At 31.8% G+C, this 27,261-nt stretch overlaps 1 protein-coding gene across 1 annotated transcript; it reads right to left on the bottom strand.

The window, feature by feature from the left end:
- Nucleotides 1-8,435: 8,435 nt before the first annotated feature.
- LOC139500475 (uncharacterized) lies at nt 8,436-23,737 on the bottom strand. Its single transcript, XM_071289213.1, has 7 exons — nt 23,576-23,737; nt 22,419-22,671; nt 20,340-20,407; nt 17,896-18,442; nt 16,427-16,947; nt 14,740-14,954; nt 8,436-9,936 (listed from the first exon to the last, which is right to left on the bottom strand). Exons 1-7 carry the CDS (start codon nt 23,735-23,737, stop codon nt 9,849-9,851), a joined length of 1,854 nt encoding a protein of 617 aa, XP_071145314.1. The 3' UTR covers nt 8,436-9,848.
- Between the last annotated feature and the right edge of the window lie 3,524 nt (nt 23,738-27,261).

The following is a 27,261-nucleotide window of genomic DNA, read 5'->3' as shown; positions in this document are numbered from 1 at the left end:
ATAATGTTTATGATGACATTTGACACATCTAGTTGGAATATTTAGTTTTTCGACGCCTGCGCTCCATGTTTCCTGGCCCTAAATTTGGCTTAATTCCGGCCGATTTTGTCAAATTTTGACAAAATTACTTTTTTGGACCTATTAGGGATGTTCAAATCTACGCTTTAGAATAAAATTTTGACAGTAGTAAAAGTTCTATTTAACTTTCTCACATGTCTTAAAGTCAACTTAAAACATTGTTTATCTTGTAACGTTGAACTTCATAATCGGGGCCAAATATGACCCTTACCGAACTTACTCCTTTTGAGAGTAGTATGTAATTCATGTTTAAGACTTCCAATGTTTGATTTATTTTTTCAACTTTGTCAAAAAGGGGAAGTTAACTCATATAGTAAGGTAGATAACTCAAATAAAGTCTTTTTTTTAGTAGAAAACGTTGTTAATTTATCTATTTTAATATGTAGAAAGAAAACAAGTCTAATGACTTCATTTTTCTTTCACTTATATAAGGGCATATTTTAAGTACGATCTTCTCACATTTATCTTAAAATGATATGGTGTATTTTTTTTTATGACACAAAATCAAATTTCCGTGCAAAATCTATACAAAATTTCACAATTTTGAACAATTTGTATTGAGAGAAAAAGTCTGGTGACCCATACTTTTTATTGTAAATTTGAAAATACACGATAAAAACTTCATTTTGACAAATCATTAAACCAGATGCTCCGCAGGGCGCAGCTTTATACGACCATAGAGGTCGAACCCTGACCGGTTGGGGCTAGTATGAACACAATATTCAAGCTTGATACAGCTCTGAATTTGGATTGTGATTAAATAGTCGACACAGGATAGGTTTCTGACACAGAATGAATGTGGTCTAATGAATTTCAAAATTATTTTTTTTGCTTTAGAGCAATTCACTATGCTGCTAAAATGGAGTTTGCAACAACAACTACTCATTTATATACATAAAAAAATATTAAAATATAAAATGTCATACAGATATGGCTAAAATTAATATTTAATAGTAATTACTTCTAAAAAAATAAATTGGGAATGTGTCCAAAGGGACACAGATGATGCCACCGCTAGCATATAACATTATAAAGGGACATAACTCAAGAACTGTTAAAGTGAAGCTGCCAAAAATTGAACTTAAACTGAGTTCAGAGGTAAAAAGAATTATATACACATTTCATTAAATTTAGTTGAGATAAACTTAAGTTAAGAGAACAGAAACTAAAAAACTCTTCAATTTTTCCATTTACCCTAGAATGGTAATCAAAGTGCTTGTAATCACTGAATGGTAAAGACTGGTGGTAGTAAAGTGAATATTGCATTGTATATTGTATAAAGCATTGATGTAAGTTGATTCAACTACAATTCTGGAGAAAGAAAGATAACTCCAATTTTCAAAGAAGATTCATAAAGCATTGGCTTTAGGTGATACAACAACCATTCTGGACAAAGAAAGATAACTCCAATTTATTGTCTTGAAACTACAAAAATGCTTGTTTTTGGCCCCTTTTTGGCCCTTTATTCCGAGATTGTTTGCCCTTTAACCCACAAAATATATCCCAACCTTCTACTTATGGTATTAAACATTGAGGTACAATTTCAGAACAATTGAAATACTCATACACACTTTTTGTATTGACACTAGATAAACGCTTGTTTTGAGCCCCTAGGGCCCTTATTCATAAACCTTAAGGACCATCACCCCCTAAATCAATCCCAAACTTACTTTTGTGGTTATAAACATTGTAGTAAATAAAGGCAACAGTAGAATACCGCTGTTCAAAACTCGTAAATCTATGGACAAAAACCAAATCGGAGTAGCAAACTAAAACTGAGGGAAACGTATTAAATATAAGAGGAGAACAACGACACAACATTAAAATGTTACACACACAGAAACGGACTAGCATTAGACCAAATCTGATGAGAATAACAAATATAACATCAAAACCAAATACATGAATTTGGGATAGAAAAGTACCGTGACACGTCTTATAGTAATGTGAATTCACACTCAAATATAAGAGAAAATAAACGACACAACGGAAACACAACGTTAAAATGTAACACACACAGAAACGAACTATAATATAACAATGGCCATATCCCTGACTTGGTACAGTACATTTTTAAAGAACAAAATAGTGAGTTGAATCTAGTTTTGTGGCATGCCAAACCTCGCACTTTAATGGCAATGTTAAATATAACATTAAAATGACAACATAATATTACAGGACTACAATACAAATAAAAATGAAAACACATTAGACAAAGAAACACATAAATAATAGCTAATAAAAGGCATCAGGTTTAAAATTCAATACGCAAGAAACGCGCCTCGTCCTTACAAGACTCACCAGTGACGCCCAGATATAAAAGTTCGAAAGTAAAAAAAAGTACAAAATTGTACAGCACTGAGGATCGAAAGTTCAAAAAGGTTGTGCCAAATACGGCTAGGGCTTTCTGCTTGGGATAAGAACATCCTTATTATTTAGAACAATTTATGCTATGCAAACAGTAAATTACATGAAAAAACTGAAGTATTAACTAATTACAGAAAACAAAACCCGGATACATTACAAAGACCAACACAAAAAAAGACACGCCCGACTAAGTCAAGACTTCAACGCAAAAAGTGAACCAAGTGACGTCACATACAAAGTGATGAAAAGCCACAAAAATTACGTCATATTTGAAATTCTGAAACAGCACAAAAATGACCTCACATTTGAATGACTAAAACTATATCTCGAAAGTAAAATAGAATTAGGATTGATTTAAGATTTTGAACTAAAAACTGATATTACATCTAGTAACAATGCACATTGCAATACGTATTAATAGCAAACAGAGGTAGCAATTAACTATATTATATAGCTATGTCCGGTTTGTTTGGAATCTAACTTCAAACGAAAAACACCGTACAGATTACATTGAACAAAATCAAATCTAATAAATGAAGGCCGTGATTAATTTTCTTTACCATAACACATGAATATAATAGAAAAGGCGTCAACACATTTGACAAAATCCGATGAGAATTACAAATATAACATCAAACTAAATACTTACATGAATTTGGGATAGATAAGTACCGTAACATGTCTTATAGTAATGCGAATTCACACTCAGCAAAACAGTCAAAATCGGGTATTAGTCACGTTCGGTAATTAAAAGATTAGACGGCGTAATGACAAACCACAATTTACCATGTGGTGTAAATGTCCTTAGATAGTTTGGTCAAAGACATATCGTATGGATTAACCAATTCGTGATGGTGTCCATAAAATTTACGGAGTGTCAATTTTCATCTGTCCTCCTCATAACGTTGTTGGAGCAGTTTCTGTGTAAGGAACACACTTCTGTATATGAAGACCGTATAATGTTATCAAGCACGAGAATAACGTATGAATTGTGATATGTAAACACCATACGAAGGAGCAGAGGGTATGTTACTGCTGAGAAATGGGAAATTGATCATTGGGAAGTTGAAATCGTCCCGTTTATCATAGATTTTCGTGTGAAGTCGTCCATCTGCGTCAATATTGAGGAAAAGATCAAGGTATAAAGCAGTCCTTCTAGTATCAGTAGTATTCTTAATTTCCAGTTCGCTGGGGGTATATAAGATGTAAGTTTTGGCTAAAATATGGGTAATTCAATGATAGAACATCAACAATATATCGGAAAGTAAAAATAATGAATTTTGCAAGCTGCGTTTTCTTTTTGTCTTTTAGAAGGTTCTGAATGAATTCTGCTTCATGCAAGTACAAAAACAAATCGGCCAGCAGGGGTGCACAATTAGTACTCATTGGAATACCGACTGTCTGTTGAAATATAAATCTTCCAAACTCAACAAATATATTGTCGATCAAAAAGTCCAGCATTTTAATAAAATCATCTTCAATGTATTTTCTGGAAGACTCAATGTGATTCTTCACAAAATATGAATTATTTTAACTCAAAGCTAGAAATTTGTATCTACGATTCTCATTTTTATAGAAAAAGCTCTGATCTGTTTTATGAGATGGTGAAGTCGATCTTTCAACTGAGCATGGGGAATAGTAGTGTATAGCGTAGAAATATCAAAAGTCTTTTATGTTGCTGCAAAATTGCAAAGAATGTGATCGAAGATTAAGCAGTAGATCTTGCGAATTTTTGAGAATCCACATCTGGTTAACACCACTGGTAGAATATATCTCATCACAATATTTTTGAAGCCCATCTCTAACTGTAGAAAGAATAGTAGTCAGTACTTTAGAAAGATGTTTAGTCGAACATTTTGAAGACCCAGCTATGTATCGTTCCTTATAAGGAGTTTTGTGTAATTTAGATATCCAGTAAAACGAAGGTAAATTTTCTTCGTTGTCTTTGATGTTGATACCAAAAGAAAAAAGGACAGATTTATGATTTTGTAAAATTTCGTCCTTGGTAAATGATGTTAAAGGATATGTAGCTATTTATTCCAAGCTCTGTTGTGAGACATTGTAAATAATGTTTTTTACATATGAAGACAATATTATTGGAGGCTTTATCTGCTGGAACAACGACATATTTGTCACGAGTTGGTTGACCGTTATGGAATAACCGTTTCACAAATGATATCGGATATGTTCCTTACGTCGTAACTACAATCCCCTTCCCTTTCATGAATATGACCTACCGAATTAGACAATTTACCGGATTTGTAATCACATAAGCAACACGACGGGTGCCGCGTGTGGAGCAGGATCTGCTTACCCTTCCGGAGCACCTGAGATCACCCCTAGTTTTTGGTGGGGTTCGTGTTGTTTATTCTTTAGTTTTCTGTGTTGTGTCGTGTGTACTATTGTTTTTCTGTTTGTCTTTTTCATTTTTAGCCATGGCGTTGTCAGTTTGTTTTGGATTTATGAGTTTGACTGTCCCTTTGGTATCTTTCGTCCCTCTTTTGTCATACAAAGAGGATAAAGCATCCACAACATCCGGATTCTTGAAAGGGTTAGTAACTCTTGTACTCATATTACATCGTAGTTTTTGTATGCGCCTCTGAATGCACGATCGAATAGCTTTGATCCATTCAGACAAAGTGTCCAGAACTGGTTCGTCTGGTTCTCGCTTTACCTGTTTTCTTGCATAGTCCTCAACTGCATCCATAAGTAACTTGAAATTTTTTTTCCAGTTGATGGGCTGGGGGATTCTATATTTTGGTCCCTTGGCTAATAACTCTCTTAGTTGGAAATATTTATTGATTTCTATTTACTTATACTAAAGTTATTATCCGGAAACCACCCGTCTTCTAACGACGCCGACCACGACACGATACCAATATCGCGATAAAAAAATTTGCGATCGTATAAAAATTCTATGGATTTTATTTAAGATGCCTCAGCGACCTTTCATTGTATTTTACAACATTAGTCCATTCTATTAAAACATGAACAAATCAAAATATACATAAAAGGAAAAGACTATCTATTTATTTATCCATAAATAAAATCAGAATGTGTGAAGGTCTGAAAAGAGTCAATACATTTATATGTAAATTTCACATAACACTCCTATATATATACTAATATAACATAACAAAAACACATGATGATTCTATATTGTTTTGCAAAATGATTAATTAATTTTTTGACTGTTCTTAATGATTGTACCTCTTCATTTTTTTTAAATAATGGTGGCTTGTGCTTAAAAAAATAAAGATTGCAAGAAGCCTTAATTGTTGAAGACAAACACATTCGTTGAAATTTAAAGGCAGAAATATTCAATTCTAGCATAATAAATTATAACCTTTGTATATCTGATTATTTTTGTTTTCATCGTTATTATGGCAAACTCTTTGTCAAAAATAAGATGACAACACCGTTTACTTTTGGTCCTTATTATAACAACATTTGGGAAATGTTTGGTTGGAGTTATTGAAAGTTAAAGGTTTATTCGTAGATATAGGAAGAAGTTGTATGAGTGCTGCCAATGAGACAACTTTCCATCCAAATAACAATTTATAAAAGTAAACTATTATAGGTTGCACTTTGTAAATACAGCTGTTTCTCAAAACACGCCTCTTTTGGGGAGTAATTGAATATTCATAGAAAAATAATTTTGTTTACATACTGGTTCCCAGTTATGCTCTCTGTGTTCCATATCGCAGAGACAGAAATTGGGAATGTTACCAGTAAATAAACACGTGCATATTGTTTACATTGAAATCTGTGGTAACCTTTCATTCGAGGTAGTGGTAGTTAAGAAAATTAGTGTAAGTTTAAACTCTGAGAAGTTCAGGGCATATAAACGTTGAAAATATGCCGCACAGCCCTATATTTTGACCTTTGAAAAAAATTGTGGTGCATATGAACTTTTAATGCTAGGATAAGATTTTTTTCAAAACTTCATAGTAAAAGTGGTACAGTTATAGCCGTAAAAGGAGTTCCTATGGGAAATTGCATTGTCAATATTTACAGAAATGCAACCTATATAGGGTGAAAAAGGGGAACATTCAGAATTTAACCAAAAGTGCTTTTTTTCACAGATTTTAAAGAAATTAACTCAAATAAGAAGTTTTATAAATATTTAATGAAGATTGATAGAATCCTGGGCCTTAAATATGATGACTCAGCATAAATTCACAGTTTACAGTATGCATAGTTTACTTAAAGTCCTGGATACAAAATTAAATCATAATATTTGCATATTTGTAAGTTAAATTGTTAAGAAGTGCTTATATTTACTCTTTGCAGTCATTGAAACTCATAGATCCTTCCTGAATATTATTTATGGGGTATTTGTGTCCTTTCGATAACCCAAAAGTAAGCCGCAACACCTAAATCTGCTTTTTTGTCACCACGGCATAATAAATACAAGCTAGAAAAAAAAAATATCTCAAGAAAACTTACAATAGTGTGTTCTATCCTGAATATGTACTAAATATTCCAAATTGGTAGAAACAGCAGAATGATTTAGGAAATTTGAGGCCCCAGGGGCAAAAAACATAGAAAAATTGCCTACCCCCTGGGTCATAAAACAAATAATTTAACTTGTAAATGCTATGATTTTATGATTTTAAAGTTCTTGATATAGAAAACAATAACTATGCTTGGAAGTTATGCAAAATCAGATGTTAGCAGTCATCTCTACAACATTTTAAGTGAATTTATATCTCAGACTAGTATCTGCATACATACAACTTTTAATTGCAAATATGGCTTTGTTTGAACACTTCTAGTATATATAGTAGCTAAATTGTGTCAGATATATGGTTACAGATGATACTGTTGTGACAAGAATTCTAAATTGACCATTTGAGGCAGAAAATGTGTTCTTTAATTGACAAAGAGGCATACAGTAAGATGTGGACTGGAGATAGAGGCTGGATTGGATACTTTATATAATCTTGAATGTTGTAATGATTGACTGCTAAACATTACATTTATGATATTCTGATATGCTTTCAATATGTTATCAAAACAGTTTTTAACAGGTTCTAGGCATTTTTATCAGAAAATATGCAAATAGGGTAAGCTGGCAATAATTCAAGTCTTTTCAAATTCTTTAAAAAATTGAAACAGGGGAGGGGGTATCAAATGTATAGTCAAGAAAAACTTAGAGTATACACAGTGATTTCTTTAAGACTTTTATTCTGATAAATGAGTATTAATGTAAGAAAAACTGATTTTAGAGAGTTTTCTATTTGAATAAATGTCTGTATAGGTTGCACTTTGTAAATACAGCTGTTTCTCAAAACACGCCTCTTTTGGGGAGTAATTGAATATTCATAGAAAAATAATTTTGTTTACATACTGGTTCCCAGTTATGCTCTCTGTGTTCCATATCGCAGAGACAGAAATTGGGAATGTTACCAGTAAATAAACACGTGCATATTGTTTACATTGAAATCTGTGGTAACCTTTCATTCGAGGTAGTGGTAGTTAAGAAAATTAGTGTAAGTTTAAACTCTGAGAAGTTCAGAGCATATAAACGTTGAAAATATGCCGCACAGCCCTATATTTTGACCTTTGAAAAAAATTGTGGTGCATATGAACTTTTAATGCTAGGATAAGATTTTTTTCAAAACTTCATAGTAAAAGTGGTACAGTTATAGCCGTAAAAGGAGTTCCTATGGGAAATTGCATTGTCAATATTTACAGAAATGCAACCTATAGGTCAATGTACGGCCTTCAACACGGAGCCTTGGCTCACACTGAACAACAAGCTATAAAGGGCCCCAAAATTACAAGTGTAAAACTATTCAAATGGTAAAAACTTTCGTGTTCATTCCCTAAACATACGATTGTTATTGTTTAAGAGAACAGTTTTTAGAATTATTTTACTAACTAATTTGTCATTTTTTTATATTTTGATTACTTGGACTTGGAGACTTTAAAAATATTTATAACTCCAATATCCCTTTTTCTTTTTAAATACACAAACTTTACGCTTATATTAAAAAAAAAGATGGTGATCTTTTCAGCAATACACACAGTTTGTTGCTATGTTTCATATTTGTTTTCCGTTCATTTGTTTTTACTTTAATTAGGTCGTTAGTTTTCTCGTTTGAATTGTTTTACATTTTTTTTATATAATATGGGAGTTGTTTTTCACTTGTTCTGTTGTTTGATAGAGTTTTATTTTGTCAGCTTTTTAGTACTTTGCCTTGGAGTGTTTTTGTTATACTTTTTAACCCAACACTTCATTGAAAACTGATCATTGACCAACAGGAAACCAATTAAAATCCAGGGGGAACTCAGGTGGTCTGGGATGTTAAAAACAACTTGACAAGTGACACCTTAATACCAGGTCAGATAAGAAAGTTTGAAATCATAATATAGAATACAACAGACTGTTACAGCAGTCAAAAGCATAAAAATTTCATTGCAAATTTTAACACAAATCATAAACATATAACTTGTATGGAATTCAAAGTTTAAATGCATTAGCTGTATTCCACTCAATTAAGCAAAATTATATACAGTTTAGATGATTATCTATGAATGATTGAAAATATCAAATATAATCAAAACAATGTGGAAAGTATGATAAGGCTATTCTCCGACTTGATTTTCAAAAGTATTACAAATTTATCAAATAAATCCTTCAGGTACTGGTATTCATGAAGCACAAGTCAGATATATGTCAGTATTCATCATAGATTTGTACTTTATCTCATGTATGAACATAAATGTTGTAAACTTTTTAAATAAACTGTAAAAGAATTCAAAGTAACCACATTTTGAAACCATTATATTAATATTTAGATATTTTGCTACGCATGCACTTTATAAACAAGTAAATGCTTAAAAATGTATTTTTTTCTGTCAAATATATCTTTTTTTACACAGTGATATCATTATAATTATAGTGTTTTAGGTTTTAGCATAAATCCTTTAAAAAAAATATGTCATACACAATTTTGCAAAAATTGGTAAATTTAATTTCTGTCCAACTCTGACAAAGTGTACTGATTTGTTCATAGATATCTTTTGTCTCCATTTCTGTGTAGGAATATTTCAGAAATTTCAGAATTTTTTACTTTTAAATCAGTTAATGAGTTTAAATAGTTATCTGTATAAACTCCAAAACCTTGATTAATTTTGAACAAAGTTAAGAATCTAAGTTGTTCAGTTAAATATAAGATGGATTGCTGTAAAACAGTTTTTTTTTTAAAAATAGCAAGTATTATCAAATATATATTAATTATTAGTAATGAAAAATGTATATATATAAATAGTGCAATGTAAGTTTATCACAGTGGTTAGATGAATGTTGACAACTTAAATATACATCTAAAAACGTTGAACCTGTTTATATATTTATATACAAAACAAAATTAAATGTAATAATAAGAAAAATGTTAATCTTGTAAGTCCTTTTCTGTTATTCCTTTTGTTGCTAATTCTTCAAGAACTCTATCAAGGTAAGTTTCATCAGGATATCCAAATCTACAACAGAAATAGTATAATAACTGTTTTATTACATTTTTATTAAGGTGGTACCTAACACTACAGGGAGATAACTATGTAAAGTCAGCTGGCCTGGACCATTTAAGCTCAAAATTTTACTTTTAAACAGGTATGACTAAAAGGGACAGTTTTTCAATGAAATGAAAAGGAAAATAGAGGTGTTGACATATTTCTATGAGAATATAAAAAAAAACTGTCTGTGACACTTTGTTCAAACTGTAATATTAAAAGCTGAAATGTAGCTTCAAAGAATAAGCAAATAAAAATATTTATACTGCAATCAGCTATTTTACTATACAGATAAAGCTATATGTATAAACGTAAGCTTCATACGTCAATGACCTCAACTAACCTTTAAGCCCCGCCTACTTATCGGAACTACTGTATTTCATCAACAATGTCACGTCACAACCATGACAATGTGTAGTAACAATTGTCAAACTTTTATGAATTTAAACTTGTTATGTCTTCAAATTGGTAATTTATATACCATGTTTATTAAATGTTATTAATTAAGTTCATTTTCCCTGTTTACTTCATTGAAATGTTAATGCCTTACTGCCTGGACTATGGTCATAGGAAATACCCCAAAATGGTACCCCAAGAGGGAAGTTCCAAACACTTAAAACAATATTTGGGCCACACCAATTTGATTCCTTATTCGACGGACCCGCCCACACGTAACCTTTTTCAAAACAGATTTTTTTTTTAAATTTTATATTCCCGCTTCCCACATCCGGAAATGTAATTATGTGCATTTCCCGCACCGTTTTTGTTTTGGTAAATATTATAAAAAGATATCAACATTTGTTTTTATAACGATTTAAAACATAATAGCACCCCACAACACTGTGTAAATATCTATGAGAATATTGGTTATAGCATGAAACCTATTTATCCAAAGTGAAAGTGCTCCGATATAAATTTATAACAGCAGAAATACCTGTAAAGAACAAAAAATTGGTTTCTTTCCCCCTTACTTATATTCCCTATCAAAAAATGTTAGTTGTTAGAATAAAGTACAAAGAAGTTCTGAAGGATTTGCCTTCAACTGTAATTATATTTTATGCTGGCAAAACAAAACTATCCATAGCCGCTGCATGTTTATGCACCTGTCCTGATTGATTCAAGGGCCTGTCATTCAGCAGTTATCATTTGTTGATGTTGTTCATTGGTATTTTCACGTTCCAATATATGAATTAGATTGTTGGTTTTCCTGTTCGATTGTTTAAGCTAATAATTTTGGGATCCTTTATAGCTTGCTGTTTTGTCTGTATCAAAGCCCTGTGTAAAAGGCCGTACTTTGACCTGTGTTTACTATTATCAGGTTGAGAACAACACTCCCTCAGACTGACAAGGGGTCATTTTACTGATGTAGAAAAGAAAATAGAAATTCCAAGGATTTGTATAGTTCTTCTATACAAAACCTTTGAAAACTTTGTACTCAAAAAGAGGAGAGTTACATCATATTTTAAACAACTTTTTCTAAAAGAGGGGTCCACTTATTTTGAATAATATTAAACTGTTAAAGTAAAATGTGTTAACATAGTTAAAGTCCAGGAATATTACAAAAATTCTTGGACATGTTTTGACCATTTAATACCAGATAGATATATAGTTCTTTGAGAAAATATGAGCCCTTTTGTACAAACGAATATATTATAACTTATATTGATCCCTTATAAAACATGTAAAAGGGATATTTATAACATTAAGGGGTTGCCCCTAAACTGATTATGACTTGGATGGAGAATTGTCTCATTGTCAGTCACACATACATAGACCAGATTTAATTATTTCTTGGTGAACAGGGAAAAAATACTTCAGAAATTAAAGAAATGTCAAAGTACAAGTGATAAATCAAGTTTTAATATTGTCAAAACCTACTATTTTATGTTTACAAAAAAAAATATAATCGCTCACCTTTACTTTTCAAGCTTCGCCTCAAAAAATTGCAAATTAAATATTTTTTTATTAAAATTTTCAAATCGCTTGCGCGCTCCAAATTTTGGAGTCAAAAAAATCCGTAGAACAAGAAATTAAATTGGTGTGGCCTTGTTACATATTTTTTTAATTTTTTTATCGATTTCAGTATAAAAACAATATACATGAGTGTCTTCAAATATGAAATTTATTTGTATTCGGCACAAAACAGGGGAAATGCTCGGTAGAACCTCGCATTTCCCCCGTTTCTAAGCCTCATACAAATAAATTTCATATTTCAAGACACTATATCTATATTGTCTAAAGGTCATAGATAAGGAAAAAAAGATATTTGACCTTAAAACTAAAAAATTTTGCGGGAAAATGATGAAATTGGATGAAATGCCTTTCCAAGATACATATAGTGACAAATAGTATGATACCTAATAAACATATCATATCACATAGCAAAAGACAACTTTTTTTTAAGAATGGCTGCTATTACATATTTGTTACCATGGAAACCAGTATTCACGGCTGGTAATCTACACACACAGAACATTTGGTTCTGCAATGAAAACCGTGAGAGGATTTTCCGGTTGTGCTTGAGTGGAGTAATTTTCATCGCTTCAAAAGGTATGTACATTTCTAAATCTCAATTTTCTTATTCAACTGATCAAAATATTGAAAATCAGAGAATGCTATGCTGTGGTGAATACTTTAACGAAGAGATACATGTATCATTTACTGTTGTACGTAGAGTTGAACTCCTACAAAATCAGTTGCTCCACGAGAAATAGCCTTAAAAAGTGACATTTCAATTTTTAAATGGTTCTATTTATAGACCTACAAGTTAAAATTAAGGTTTTTTTGGGGCAATTGGTATGAATGTTGTTTTTGGCCGCGTGTACGCTGTCCGGTGTTGATAGACGTCTTAATAATTCCAAAAAATACATTTTTTCATTAAGTCATGCGTGAGGGGATCGGTTCTGATTGAGGACATCGTGAATGCGTGAGGGGAGGTACACACATTTTTTTTTTAATCTTTGGCTTTGTGACTTTTGTTGACTCAATAAATGTGATCAATGCTGATTAAAAGCACAGATTTATCCTTATACTTTAATAGATAAAAACTGGTCACTGATTCAATGACATCAAACTATTAATTGTTTGTTCAATTTCAAAAAATGCCATTGTTCAAAGGAAAAAGGAAAAGAAGACTGAATTGGAATCTCTACAAAAAGCCATGGAGATACAAGTTATCCCCGCCCTCGAAGCGAACTAAACCCTCTGGGAGTAGTCCTGTCGTCAAATATACGTCACAGAGATCACCACATATATTTAAGAAAAGTATATCGCCGATCAAAACTTCAACACCTATATATATTAGACGTAATCTGTTCACCCAAAATCACGAAATTTTCGAAAACAAAAATGGCAGATCAGCAGAATTTTTTTATTCGCGAACATCGATGAAAGCCTAGATAATCTCGAGGAAGACCATAAGGAAGAGCATGTATTAGACAACGAAGAAGATATAGAAGAAGACCACGTAGTACACCACGAGAAAGACCACATGGAAGACCTTGAGGAAGAATATAAAGTGTTTCAAGGTGCTTTAGATAAACTCTCAGACGTAGGGAAAAGGGAAAGATTTTTGATTTTTTTTTTTCATTAGTACAGAGTGGGCCTTTTCCTTTTAAACAACATTGCATTCGACCTGTTTTTGGACATTGTTGAGTAGTTTGAAAAGGATGAATCCAGACGAATGAGATACTCACCAACATCTCTGCAGTATTTTTGGTTATCATTGACAACATTTTTTCTTTTAATTCTTCGTGAAACATATTATTAAACCTAGGTTCCTACAATTTATTTCATAATTCAATCTCATAAATTTTTCTAAGCACTGTTTTTTCATGAACAATGTAGCCTTATTTAGGTAAGTTTCAACGACTCATAGCTTGAATATAACAAAATGATTTGTACTTCCCCTCACGCATTCACGATGTCCTCAATCAGAACCGATCCCCTCACGCATGACTCAATGAACAAATTTAGTTTTTAGAATTATTCAGACGTCTATCAACACCGGACAGCGTACACGCCGCCAAAAACAACATTCATACCCTTTGCCATAAAAAAAAAACTAAATTTAAACTTGTAGGTCTGTTAATAAAACCACTTCAAAATTGAAATGTCACTTTTTGAGGCAATTTCTCGTGGGGCAACTGATTTTTTAGGAGTTCAACTCTACGTACAACAGTAAATGATACATGTATCTCTTCGTTAAAGTGTTCACCACAGCATAGCATTCTCTGATTTTCAATATTTTGATCAGGTGAATAAGAAAATTGAGATTTAGAAATGTACATACCTTTTGAAGCGGTGAAAATTACTCCACTCAAGCACAACCGGAAAATCCTCTCACGGTTTTCATTGCAGAACCAAATGTTCTGCGTGTGTAGATTACCAGCCGTGGTATTTGAATATGAAATTATTAATCTTAATTATAAATGATAAAATATGATAAGAAGCCTTAAATTCATAATTTTGATGATACCTACATATCAAAACTAATCATAATTTTTTTTTAGTGACATTAATACGATAATTTATCATTTTTCATCAATCAAAATATTCAAAAAAATAATAGTGAATTACGACACAAACTTACGCATGGTAATTCATACGTGAAATTATGTGTAGTCAAATAGTTCCGATCCCCCTTAATGATAAACAAGAACAATATATGAATTTTAATACTATTGATAAACTATATAAAATCAGGTGATCTAAACATTATAACCATGTTAACACAGGACAAAACTAGCATAAATTGATAAATTGAAGACTTACTGTGTGTTTGGTTTTGGATTAGTCTTGTGGTGAATATCATTCCATGTGACAACTCCAGTCTTTCCAGATGTTGTAGAAGTACCAATGGTAAATACCAATTTTCTTTTAAAAGCAACTTCCAAAAGTTTTAAAACCATTTTACCTTTCTTATGCTCAGGTAGATAAGCTGTTCTGGTTATGCCTTCAAAGTATCTACCAGGATTTGGATGTTCTTGCTGTGAACAAAAAGTGTAATCTTGCTTAGTTACATCTGTTATCTTTTCTAAAATAGGACTGGGACTTCTTTTAAACAGAGTTTACTGTGTATAGTGTTGTGTGTTTGTTTATTTCTAAAGTTGGCTAGAGATATATTGGGAGGGGTGAGATCTTACAAAAAACTCCCATGCATTTTCCCACCTGTGCAAAAGTCAGAAACCTCCAACTATTCCACTCGCACTATCATTTTCTATGTTCAGTGGACCGTGAACTCTAATTTGGCATTGTAGAAAGATTATATCATATGGAACCTGTGTACTAAGTTTAAGTTTTCAACTTATCAAAAACTACTTAGCTCTGTATAAGTTTCATAACTTGTGGTTAAGGCAAACTTAATTAAAGTTAGAGAATGGAAACGAACAATTCAGCAATTTTTCCATTTGTAAAGGGCATAACTCTAGATCAGTATAAGTGATGTCTCAAAAAATCAAACTTGATCAGTGATTATATCAGTGTTATACTGCAATAACCATTGTGTTTAACTTTCATAAAATTTAGTAAAGGCAAACAAAAGATAGAGAACAGAAAAAAAAAATCAGCAATTTATCCATTTAGAAAGGGACATAACTCTAGAACGGTAAAGACGAAACAACCAAAGTTTTAGTTTGATCTGTATTTTGTGGTAATAGGTATTGTTTGTAAGTATCATAACATTTGGTTGAAGTGAACTAAAGTTAAAGAACAGAAACCAACTTGCGGACATTCTAACAGACAAATGCACAGGCGGACAATTGTACAACTAAATTTGTTTTAGATAACAATAATCAGCCTTTTCATTATGATATGTTCCCTAGGGTGTTTGATGTGAACCAAGGGTCTGTGTAGAAGACTGCGCTTTCACCTATTATGGTTTACTTTTACATATTGTGACTTGGATGGAAAGTTGTCTCATTGGCACTCATATCACATCTTCTTATATCTAATTTAAGTAAACATTTTTTGCAATGAACAAAAACACCAAACACTGTTCTTGAGTTTAGTGTTAGATCTATGAAACCAGCTGTCAGTCAATCATGTACACATTATCTACAAAAAATCTATGCACCAAATAAAGTATGAGATAAAGACTTGACTTTGAAAACTAAACATTGATCACTGATTCATGAAATGAGGTTACCCGAGTCAGGTTAACCCTGCCTGGCATACATGTAGACACTGCAAGGATCCAATTAACCAAATACAGTTATCTTATTACTCAGAAGTGAGTATTTCAAATGACAATAAAACTTCATTTGTTCAAGCAGATGCTGGACCATAAGAATTTAACATTGATCACTGATTCATTAAATGAGGTAGGGGTTAGGTGAACCCTGTCTTGCAGACATGTAGATACTGCAAAGATCCAATATACCATTGCAGCTTTAGTTATCCTATTACTTGTAAGGATAATAGTAAACTTCAGTTATAGTTTTCTATAATTTTTTATACTTACCCCCTGTTTTCCAGAATATATCATGTATTCTATTTCAATCGTGTTTGTACCAGAATAGCCTGGTAAGCTATGCTTCTTTGTTTTAATATTCATTCGTCCATCTGGTTGTGTCCCAGTTACTACACCATGTATTTGTCCACACTGGGGACAGGATGGCTTATACTTAAACTGCTGTTCAATGCAGTCAGTACAAAAAACATGTCCACAGGCAAGCGTCTTGGGATTATCTAGTTTGTCCATACAAATACAGCATTCTCCACTAACATCTCCAGTTTCCAAATCATCTACCTCCATGGCTTCCTCTGATCTTCCAGTGTGGCCCCTGTGACCTGACTTCAGTACTTTCTTGATGCCGTCTGTTTCCTTTGTGTCCAACACACTCACTATCTTTTTGACAATGTTCATATCATGAACCATCACATGGATTTCTTCTACTGTAAAGTCTTTTTCTTCTACTTGTTCGAGAACAGCCTTTGCAAACTGCTCTGCAAATGTCTCTACAGGCGTTTCACCCTTTTCAGCTTTAAAAATACAAATAACTTACATTAATATAATTTTTCAATAAAATGTGATCTATATACATAGCCTAAGGTTGTTCTTAAACTATTAAATGAACTGTTTACATATTCTAACTTGACAATTTAAAGAAGTTCTTTAAATTTGGACTTAAACAAACTTGACCAATCTCATAATCAGCCTTGCAAAATCAGACTTATAACAAACTTGGACTAGAACAAACTTTGAAAACTATATAAAAATATGTATCATGTGTATGATGATAGATGTTATTTTCTGTATTTGAAATTCATTTATCAGTACTTAATTCAAAATTAATTATGATTAATTATGATTTAAAATAACTTATTCTGAATATTTTAGAATGCTCATAATAATTATAATATAAACACATATTTTATTTTTGTAAATTCTGATCCAGGGTGAAAATTATAAGGAGAAGACAGTAATATAAGTATATAGATCTTCCAGATCATACTATATTCTATGGGTTGTATTTCCTATTAGTATTTCCCTGATAGAGAGTTTCTGATCACAAAGAAGCTATATAGCAAAGAGTTCTAAATGTTGCAGTTGAAATCATCCCTACATGAATTTAACAGACGCCATCACATATTTACTTACACAAGCATCACGACATGTGGTGCAGGATCTGCTTAACCTTCCAGGTACCTGAGATAACCCCAAGTTTTTGGTTGGGTTCATGTTGTTAAGTCTTTAGTTTTCTATGCTGTGTTTTGTGAAATGTTTTTCATTGTTTTTCTTTTTAGCCATGGCTTGTCAGTTTTCTTTTTTACTTTGAATGTGTTTGAATTTCCCTTTGGTATCTTTTGCCTTTACTTTTTTTTCAAGAAATTAGTAAAAACTTTGGTATTGTTAAGGTTTTCAGTGAAAACAAGCTGTGCTACTTTTACTTCATTGAGGAGTGAACAGGCAGAAATAATTTGACTTACCAATTCCCATTAGTGGAACTGCTAATGTTTTAATTCTGCTATATTTGGTTGCAATTAATATATTACATACAGTATCTTTCAAATTTTGTTCAAAACCTTTTGAATATCTTGTTGCAACCAGATTCCATCTTGGCGGAACAGACTGGATAACATATTTCCATGGACATTTTGTAGGGGCCATCATTCTTTTAGCTCCTGTTAGTTTTATCAAAGGTAACTTCAAAAGATCAGTTTTGTATTCATGTCCACATATTCTTTTTATTTCTTTGGCAATTCGACCTAAATTAGAAAGGTATTCAGTTTGTGGACAAACAATACCATCAATTTCACATTTAGTGATATCACCAGTTTTCACTTCCAATTTCAATTTCTGCTTGACAACATACACACCAATTTTACCATTGGTTGATTGGTTGAATCGGTTACTTCTGTTTCCACCTACACTTGCCCCTTGTTGAAATTTCTCATCATTTGAACCTGAGGACATTGATCTTCTAAAATCCGGCTTTCCAACAGGTGATGTTGAACTGCTACTTTTTGAAGACTGCTGGAAAATGGAGTTGAACTCTTGCTGAATCAAACTGATCAGGCCCAAATCTTTATCACTGCAATCTTCACAATTCTAGCATTTTAGCTTACTTTTAGGCGGTTTCCGTGTGAAACTAAAGTGGCCGCATTCATGTTCATCCTTAATATTGAAATGTAAGTTGTATTTGATGATAATACATAACATATATAAAGGTTGAGGATAAACACGGATGCGGCCACGTTCATTTCTGTCATCTGAAAAGTGACATTTTTCTGCATATTTGGTAGATTTTTCATATTTGAGCTTGAATCGGATCGTTTTTAATAACAAAATTAGTTAAAATCTTTACGTTTTGCTTTTATTTCGTTTCACAGTTTACAGATACCCCTCTTTTCGCTCCTCTTCTATTCTTGATATTTTAATCAAAGATTTAAAAAATCAAACATTCAAAAAGTAAAATATTCAAATTGCACGTTAGCTTTAGTATTTTTAAAGTTTGATCAATATTCTAAACTATAAAATTTATAAACGATATTTAGAATTTTAATATTTTTATTATTTGGTTAAAATTTCAAAATTTCAAAACTATTAAACAATTTGGATTTTTCATATTTTAAAACTTTGATCAAAATTCCAAAAATCTAACATTTCAAAACTTTTTAAAACTTTGAATTGATAAGTGTTACACGGACCTGAAGGACCTTAATTATGTATCTAGATTAGATCTGTCCGATTAGAAGTTCTGAAACAAGCTGTTTAAAAAGATAATTGTTGGAAGAGTTTACTTACTGTTTTATAAGGTCTGATGTTTACGAATCTATTTCATGATTACTGACAGATCAAAATCATCAAGTATATATAGCATTAGGTTGTTGGGCATTATATTCATTTGTCAGTTATAAATGAGGTCTGTATGGGGTTTTGATTCCCTGATTTATTAAATAAAAAATCTTTATTTTGAAAAGTTGGCTAAAAAATATAAATTTACTCCCAAATTTTGTAAAACTATCATTTGGTGTTATTTAGATGCTAATTAATTGTATCATACATAACTAATTATATGATGTAATGCCATTTAAATCGGTCCGTTTTCATTTCAATTTTGTAACTGTAATTTGTATATATACTGTTTAACCATCACTTAAGTTGAACATATTTAGACTCGTCCAGTTCAGGGGAATTAGGTTTCTGCAAGTGCTTTTTATGTACTTTTCTTATATTTTTGACGGTTTGTAAGTCAGTAAAAGTTCAATGATTAAGTTAATATTGACATTAAAAGACCTCCTCACAAAAAGGGCTGTTCAATTCCCCTCGCCCTTCGGGCTCGGGGATCTGAACACCCCTTTTTGGTCGATCGGAGGTCTTTTAATATCACTATTAACTTATCATTGTTCTTTTACTATTACGAAAAATTATGTCTTCATCATATGAATATCAGGCACAATCCCTCCCGTTATGGGTTTAATATCATACTATCATAAATTTATATGAGAAGAACATAACCCGTGTCATGCCAACAATTGTTTTTTAAATAAATGTGTTTAGTTCCGGTGCAAAAACCCTATAAGTGAATCAATATTAAAGTCAAAATATGCAATCTTTAATGACCTGACAACAGTAATGTAACTATATTCCTTCTCAATAAGTCTGTTTAAAGGTTTGGTAAGCTTTTGAGGTGAATACTTACATTTTTGTGCTTTGTAAAGTATATAACTATAAAATATTGGATGTGAAATACCTGCACGTATAAGATGTCTGCATGTTGAGTTATATTTACGAATTATTTCCTTATACCGATAATAAAATTTAGTAAATGTTTTGACATGTACTGCTCATTTAATTTGTTTAAGTATTCATGATTCGTAAATACAATCGATAGTACATAATGCCACTATTTAAGAAATAGAAAGATTACCTCATTCTGATTATCTTCTTTGAAAAATAATGATTGTTGTCCTGTCATTTGAGGATCTAATGAATTATCTGAAACAGTATAGTAAAATACAAAATAAATATGGAATGTATCCATCGGTTACATAAAAAGTTATAAATAGACATAATTTAAAAAACGAGAGACCTTAACTAATGCAAATTTAAATTGAGATTTGTGTTAATAAGCATGGTGTATAAGTTTCGTAACATTTGATTGATGCAAACTAAAATAAGAGAAAGAAAACATGAAATGCAGATTTATTTTCATTTGTTAGAGAGTCATAACTATGGAACGGTGCCACCAACATCATTCAAACTTGATCTTTTTTCTTTTTTTTTTTTTTTTTTGTAATAAGAAGTATTGTGTACAAGATTCATAACATTTAGTTGAGGCAAACTAAAATAGAAAACGAAAAGAAAAGAATCAAGCAATTTTTCCATTTGTTAAGGGGCAGTACTCTAGAAAAGTAAATATGACGCCACCAAATACAAACACCAGTTAATGTGTATGAAAGTACCACGCCATAGACGTTTCATCAATCATTTAACTATTAAAATTTCGTTATTGGCTTTAAAACGAAAAAAATAAACAAAATTGCAATTGACTCCATTGTGTTGTCCTAAAGTTTTTAAACCAGAAACTAGCCACATTCATCTCTTCATGTTAACAAACTCAGTTGTGTAATATCATCTGACCTTTTATCATCATCAGATGACAGATTTACAGCTCTACCTAACCATTTTATAGTTAAGAGACGACGTTAAACTTTAATTCTGAAGGGTCTAGATGAATAGAAAGCATTTGAGAGTGTCTATAAAACCTACATTAAGTTATATATTCAAAACATATACATGTTTGTAAAAATTAAGAATTATTTCAAAATATATGTCTACACATATTTTATTTTCTATGACTCTAATACTAGCCTCTATGTATTGTGCATTTCAGCTATAAAAAACATATTATGCTTTTGTTGAGCTCATACAAGTTTAATTTGGGCCCTTATTTGCAGTAAAAATCTGAAATCTGGGCTTAATATTTTGAATTCAAATTAAATGGTTAGATTCAGTTGACTTTTCATTAGTATATTAGTTTCATGATATGTCTTCAACTTAGAATTCTGCACCATCTTAAAGACCGAAGTGTTCAGATAGATCCAGCTAAATCAAAGCTAAAGATTTTTACATACCACTGGTAATAACCCTTCTTATTTTCACATGAGTTTAAAAGATTCCGGTTGTGTTTTAGGTGACTGATCATAATACAAAATACAACTGTATTGCAAGTTTTGAAAACGAACCGGCAACACTATTTGCTCCTTACTGCCCAGTTTTATTGAGTTACAATAATGAAACACAGAATGTCACAAACGAAGGAAGAAGAAACAAGCTTTTCTATATATCTTTGATGATGATATAACTAAATGCATATACAAACAGCACAAGATTTGCACTTTGGTTCATATACTTGTCTTAAAAAGAAATTGGTGTTGAATATAAACGATTGTAAAAAAAAAAAAATTACTTGTAACCTTAACAATAGTAAAGGTTCAAAGTAATGTGTGGTAACAAAATTCTTTACATCATTATTTTCCAGTAAAATATAGATGACTTTCATTGAAATCCAAAAGGTCACTATAGATATGGACATAGAGAAAGAGATGTGATATACAAACATCATAAGATGGTGCAAAATGAACGTTAATATAAACTTATTTGAGGTTTTAATAATCTATTGACATAGAGATATAACTCCCTTTATTGTTAATTCAATAGTAAAATGGAACTGTTGAAATGATCTTCGGATTTCAAATGTTTGGCTTTGAGCGTTCCTGATGAAGGTAAATCCAGAAAAGCGCTTAGGATGCAATGAATAATTAAACGTATTGTTTTCAATTTTTTAACATAGCAATATTTAAACATGTTAGTTATGCATGCAGACGACTAGGAAACAGTATACCTATGAATAACGTTTTTACTTCATTCAGGCAAGGCAAAACCGTTAAGTAAATGAAAAGTCATTCTAGTCAGACAGACATGTCCTTAAAAAGATTAAAGATACCTTGGATGAAAAATATTCCCAAGTTTTCTTTACTTTCGTGCGTTCTGTATTGTTGTTGTTTTAAGTCAAATATGTACACTGTCCCATCCTCTTTTATCTCAACGGAATGTAGCCCATCTCTCATTGCATCGTCAAGCTGTTTACATGCATCAATGGAGAGTTCAACTTGATTCAGTTTTGTTGTTTTTATCCACTTATTCCTACTTCTAATGAGCTTTGGTGTGGCATTCCTAATGGTTTCTCCATGTCCTCTCTGAAATACAAATATACTTTATAACACTTATCGTGATGAAAAAATTACTTATTTTTTTATATATACATTCATCTTTCAGTCACCTTATCATCGTATGTCCTTTCATACGATGCGCTCACATAATATTTCAGCACTTTTTACTTAGAAATTAAAAAAGAATAATAATAACTCCCTTAATACTTTGGGCAGAATAAGATAGCATATTGTTAGAAACGAATAAAGCCAAGGAAGAATGAAGATTACAAACATAATAATTCAAATGCTTTACTTTTTACTTGATTTTCCACTGAAAGAAACTCATTTAAGGATGTACTTAGGTGAGGTTTTGGAATTTGTGTCAAATGTTCGGACTATGTGGCGTTTGTAAATATTAATGAACGATAGACGCCACCAAAACTTGATCTGAGTGTTGTGGTTGAATCAAACTGAAGTTAGAGAACGGAAAGACAATTCCGCAATTTTTACATTTATAAAGAGACATAACTCTAGAACAGTAAAAGTGAGGCCACCAAAATTCAAATTTTGATGTTTTTGTGGTGAAATTTTTTTTTCAGATTTGATTGAGGCAAACTAAAGTTTGAGAACGAAAACCAATAATGCTACGTACGGACGGACATACGGAGGATGTACGTACAGCAGGACAAGGGTAAAACTTAATACTACAGCGGGGGCATAACACAATGTTAAACCCTACGCTGAACTTAATGTTTTAACCCAGACTGTACCGTAATGTTGCAGATACAAATGGACCTAAATGTTGCAAATACAGACTGGACCTAACTGATGCAGATGGAATGTATCTATATGTTACAGGCTTAAGAAATATGAAAAAGTTCAAATACATTTTTCTTTTAAAAATTGAACTATTTGTATGAAGTAACGTGCTAACAATAAGCAACTTTACCTTTGGCTTTAACACTGATATTTCTTCTGGAACATTCTCTTTTAAATCTGATATGCTGTTCTCATCCTCTTCTTCTACTGTCATCATTAACCGAGGGGACTGGATAGTATCAGAGTAGTTTACACATTTCCACTGCAGTTTACTGACGTCTGCAAGATGCATTTTTGGATAATTAATATATATAAAAGGGTTAGTGTCTAAAGTGAAGCTATTGAACGAATGGTTAGTTGAAGCCATCACTAGAAGCACGATTTCAGTCTGAAACGGTTATTTTGGTCTGATGATATCTTAATTGACTGGATTTACTGCTAGATAAAAACGTTCAGATTTTTAAGATCGTTAAGGCGCCGTTCCGATCGATAGTCTCATCAGGTAAATTAGTCCGTTAAGGCATGTCAAGATTGTCAAGACTGAATCTTCTTTTAGACCCGTTAAGACCGTGTCAGACCAAAACAGACCATGGATACAAAAATATGTTAAGATGTTGTCAGACCGTGTCCAGTCGTGTTCAGATTTTAATAATTTGGACAAAAAACGAGTGAAACTTTCTAAGTGTTTATCAGGGGTTACTCCCCTTTTAAGAATAAAATAAAAATTAGAAAGAAGACTGTTTATAATAACTGAAAAGTCTACCACGTCCACTTAATCATGTTAAATAAATAAAAAAATAATCAATTTTAATTCGTGCTTCTTCCTATTTGTTTTTAGTATAAGCCCAAAGTCATATACCACTGCACAAATCGCTGCGAATTGAGTTAAAAATCAACAGATTCATGCAGTGCCGAAATAATATTTATTTCATTTATTGAATATAAGCACCTGAAACGTTATATTTAGGTTTACAAGTGATTGCAATAAATGTTTATGCAATATTACAGCCTGGTGTCGTGGTGAAAAAATTGTCACCTTGACGTAACAGATAATTATTTTTTTTTAACCTTAAAAAACGAAAAATTATGGATGTCGGCCGTAAACACTTGAAAACGTAATTTTAATATGTTTAATTCAATTTTTTATGTAGACTAATTATTTTTATTAATTATTATAATTATCGATGAATATGCATTATTATTTAACTTTTGATTTTATCTACATAAATCGTATTTGAGTTATTGTAAATTTAAAGCAGGGGAAAACTAACTTTTATATGTCTTTTGTCGTTTTTCGTTCCTTGTCAAGACATTGTCCGTTCATTTTTGCCAGACTTGTGCGTTTGACTTTCCATCTTTATTTTTTATTGTGTCTATATTCAAGAACCTTTTGTTACTTTTTTTACGTACCAGAAGCCTCCGTTCAAAAATAAAGTTTGAATATTATTGCAGAAAGGGTATAACTGAATTAATTCAAATTTATATTTGAAATAGGTTTGATAAATTATCATGAAAATGCTATAACGTCGGTGTACCTGAAGTAAATTTAATGACTGAATTATATAGATAACATGTATGCAGCATAATAAAGCTGGTTTAATTTGAATTACTATCCATTAGGCCCGGCCTTATGGACATTTCCCGATGATAATTAATCAAATCTGTCAAGATTGATCAAAAACGGATAATAATTCTCCATCCGTAAACGTTACCGTACCCTCCTTACTTTTTGTTGTATTCATGTCGGCAAAACATCGCTTTGGCGAAGTTATTTTACACTAAATCGTGTAAAGACATAATAGAAGGGACACTACAGTACAATATAAGCTGAGCTGGAAATTGCAATTGGTGAGTAGAAATGAATAATTAAAATTAAACATGTCTTAGAATAATCATGGATCCAAGATTTCGAACTTCAAAGGAAAAATGTGCATACAGCCCATACATGTATGAATCGACGTTCTTTATCACCACACTCGTGCATAGTAACCTGTTCAAATGCTAAGTTAGAATGTACGTGGGTTTGTTTGTGGACTATTATACTAGTATAATGATCCCAGGCTTGTAAAAATGTTCCTGTGATTGGAACACTCCTTTTTTTTTTTGAAGATCAATTCATTTGAAAGGGTACACATAAACGTTTATATACAATGTGACTTTCTGTCCTATATTCTTTGAATCTGCCCTTTAATTTTAAATGGCAGGACCAGTGGCGGATCCAGAGGGGGTTCCGGTGGTTGGACCCCCCTTTTTTTGGCCGATCAATACATTTGAATGGGTACATATAGTTGGAACACCCCCCTTTATCCTGGGTTGGGACCCCCCCCCCCCCCCATTTTTAAAATGGCTGGATCCGCCCATGAGAACCCACCCCTGTTCATTAACTTACTGTTAAACCCTAACATGTGGGGCATTCACAAGGTTGTGGTTGTCTAATGTGCCGGATAGCCTAATACAAGACATAACCCTACATATTGTTAGTCCAAATAATTATGACGTCTTGGAAGGCTATTTTAGATATTTGCTTAAATATAGCAGGGGCGAATCCAGAGATGAATATATGCAATTACTAGTGAGTTTCTGTTAGGGGAGGGGAGCTCAGATCATCATTTCTATATTTCTATATCTTTTATTTTTTTTTATCATTTATCTTTATACTAAATATTTGCCTGCCTTAAATTCATCAAATATTTGCCACTGGATGTTAAACAACGAAACAATCAATCAATATGTTCTTTATATTTCATCATCTATATATGCTTTTTATCTTTATAAATACGACATTCCGTTTAAAATAACAAATATTGTACATGTATGGTATTTAAAAAAAATAGCCAGTTTAATTTGTTGCTAAATAAATTCACAAATAGACGTTTTCGAAGAAAAATAAGAAAAAAACATCCACAAATAATGTTTTTGTGAGTACTAAATTTTGGAATGAATAGATATCCAAATATAGATGTAACTACCATTATCGACATTTAACATATATTTGTACATATTATTTAAAAACACAGATCAGAAGTTTCACCTGTTAATCGATTTTAATCTGTTTTGTATTCTGAACCAATATAAATTAGTACTATTCAAATCAACATGCATGTAAATGTATTTTACATCAAAACTTTTGCAGAGACATTACACACATGTGTCAATATTTACGCACCCACCGTTAAGTTGTCATTAATCACGCATGTGGACGTTTGTATTAATTAACGGCCAGTTTAAGAAGTAAAATCAAGCTGTGATTAATTTCCGCTCCAGACAAGAAGAAACAGTGGCAATAAAATTATGTTAGAAATGTTTTTGGGGATCTGCACGGGGGGGGGGGGGGGGGGGCTGTGCCAACGGTTAATCATTGTTAATCTGCCACTGGTGCTATATATATAAAATAAACAGAAGGATACATTAATTGTTTGAATGAAAATCTTTATACGTGATACTTTATTTATAGTTTTAACACTGTCTCGACACAGACTGAATGCAGTATCATGATCAGCTTCATGTACTATGCCGACCTTGGTGGTGTTTAGACGCACCATTGTGTCAAATCAATAATTGTTTAAATTAATTATATGTTGTACAGTACAAAGCTATGGTAATAGAAGCGTTTCCGAGTTTAACAGAGAAACTAGCACGAAAATAATTTAAAAAAAAAAGAAACCCAGCTAAAACGGTAATACATGTAGTAAAGTAGGACATATCAACAGAATACGAATTAAAACAAAAATACGCAAGTATTATTTTGCTTTCGCTTGAACATTTCTATGAATTGTCTCGTTGGCAATTATACAACATCGCCCTTTTTAGGTTACT

This window comes from Mytilus edulis, chromosome 13 (assembly GCF_963676685.1).
Source record: "Mytilus edulis chromosome 13, xbMytEdul2.2, whole genome shotgun sequence".
In the NCBI taxonomy this organism is placed as follows: Eukaryota; Metazoa; Mollusca; class Bivalvia; order Mytilida; family Mytilidae; genus Mytilus; species Mytilus edulis.
Note: the sequence above shows the minus strand (reverse complement) of the source record. Positions and strands in the feature narration are given on the sequence as shown.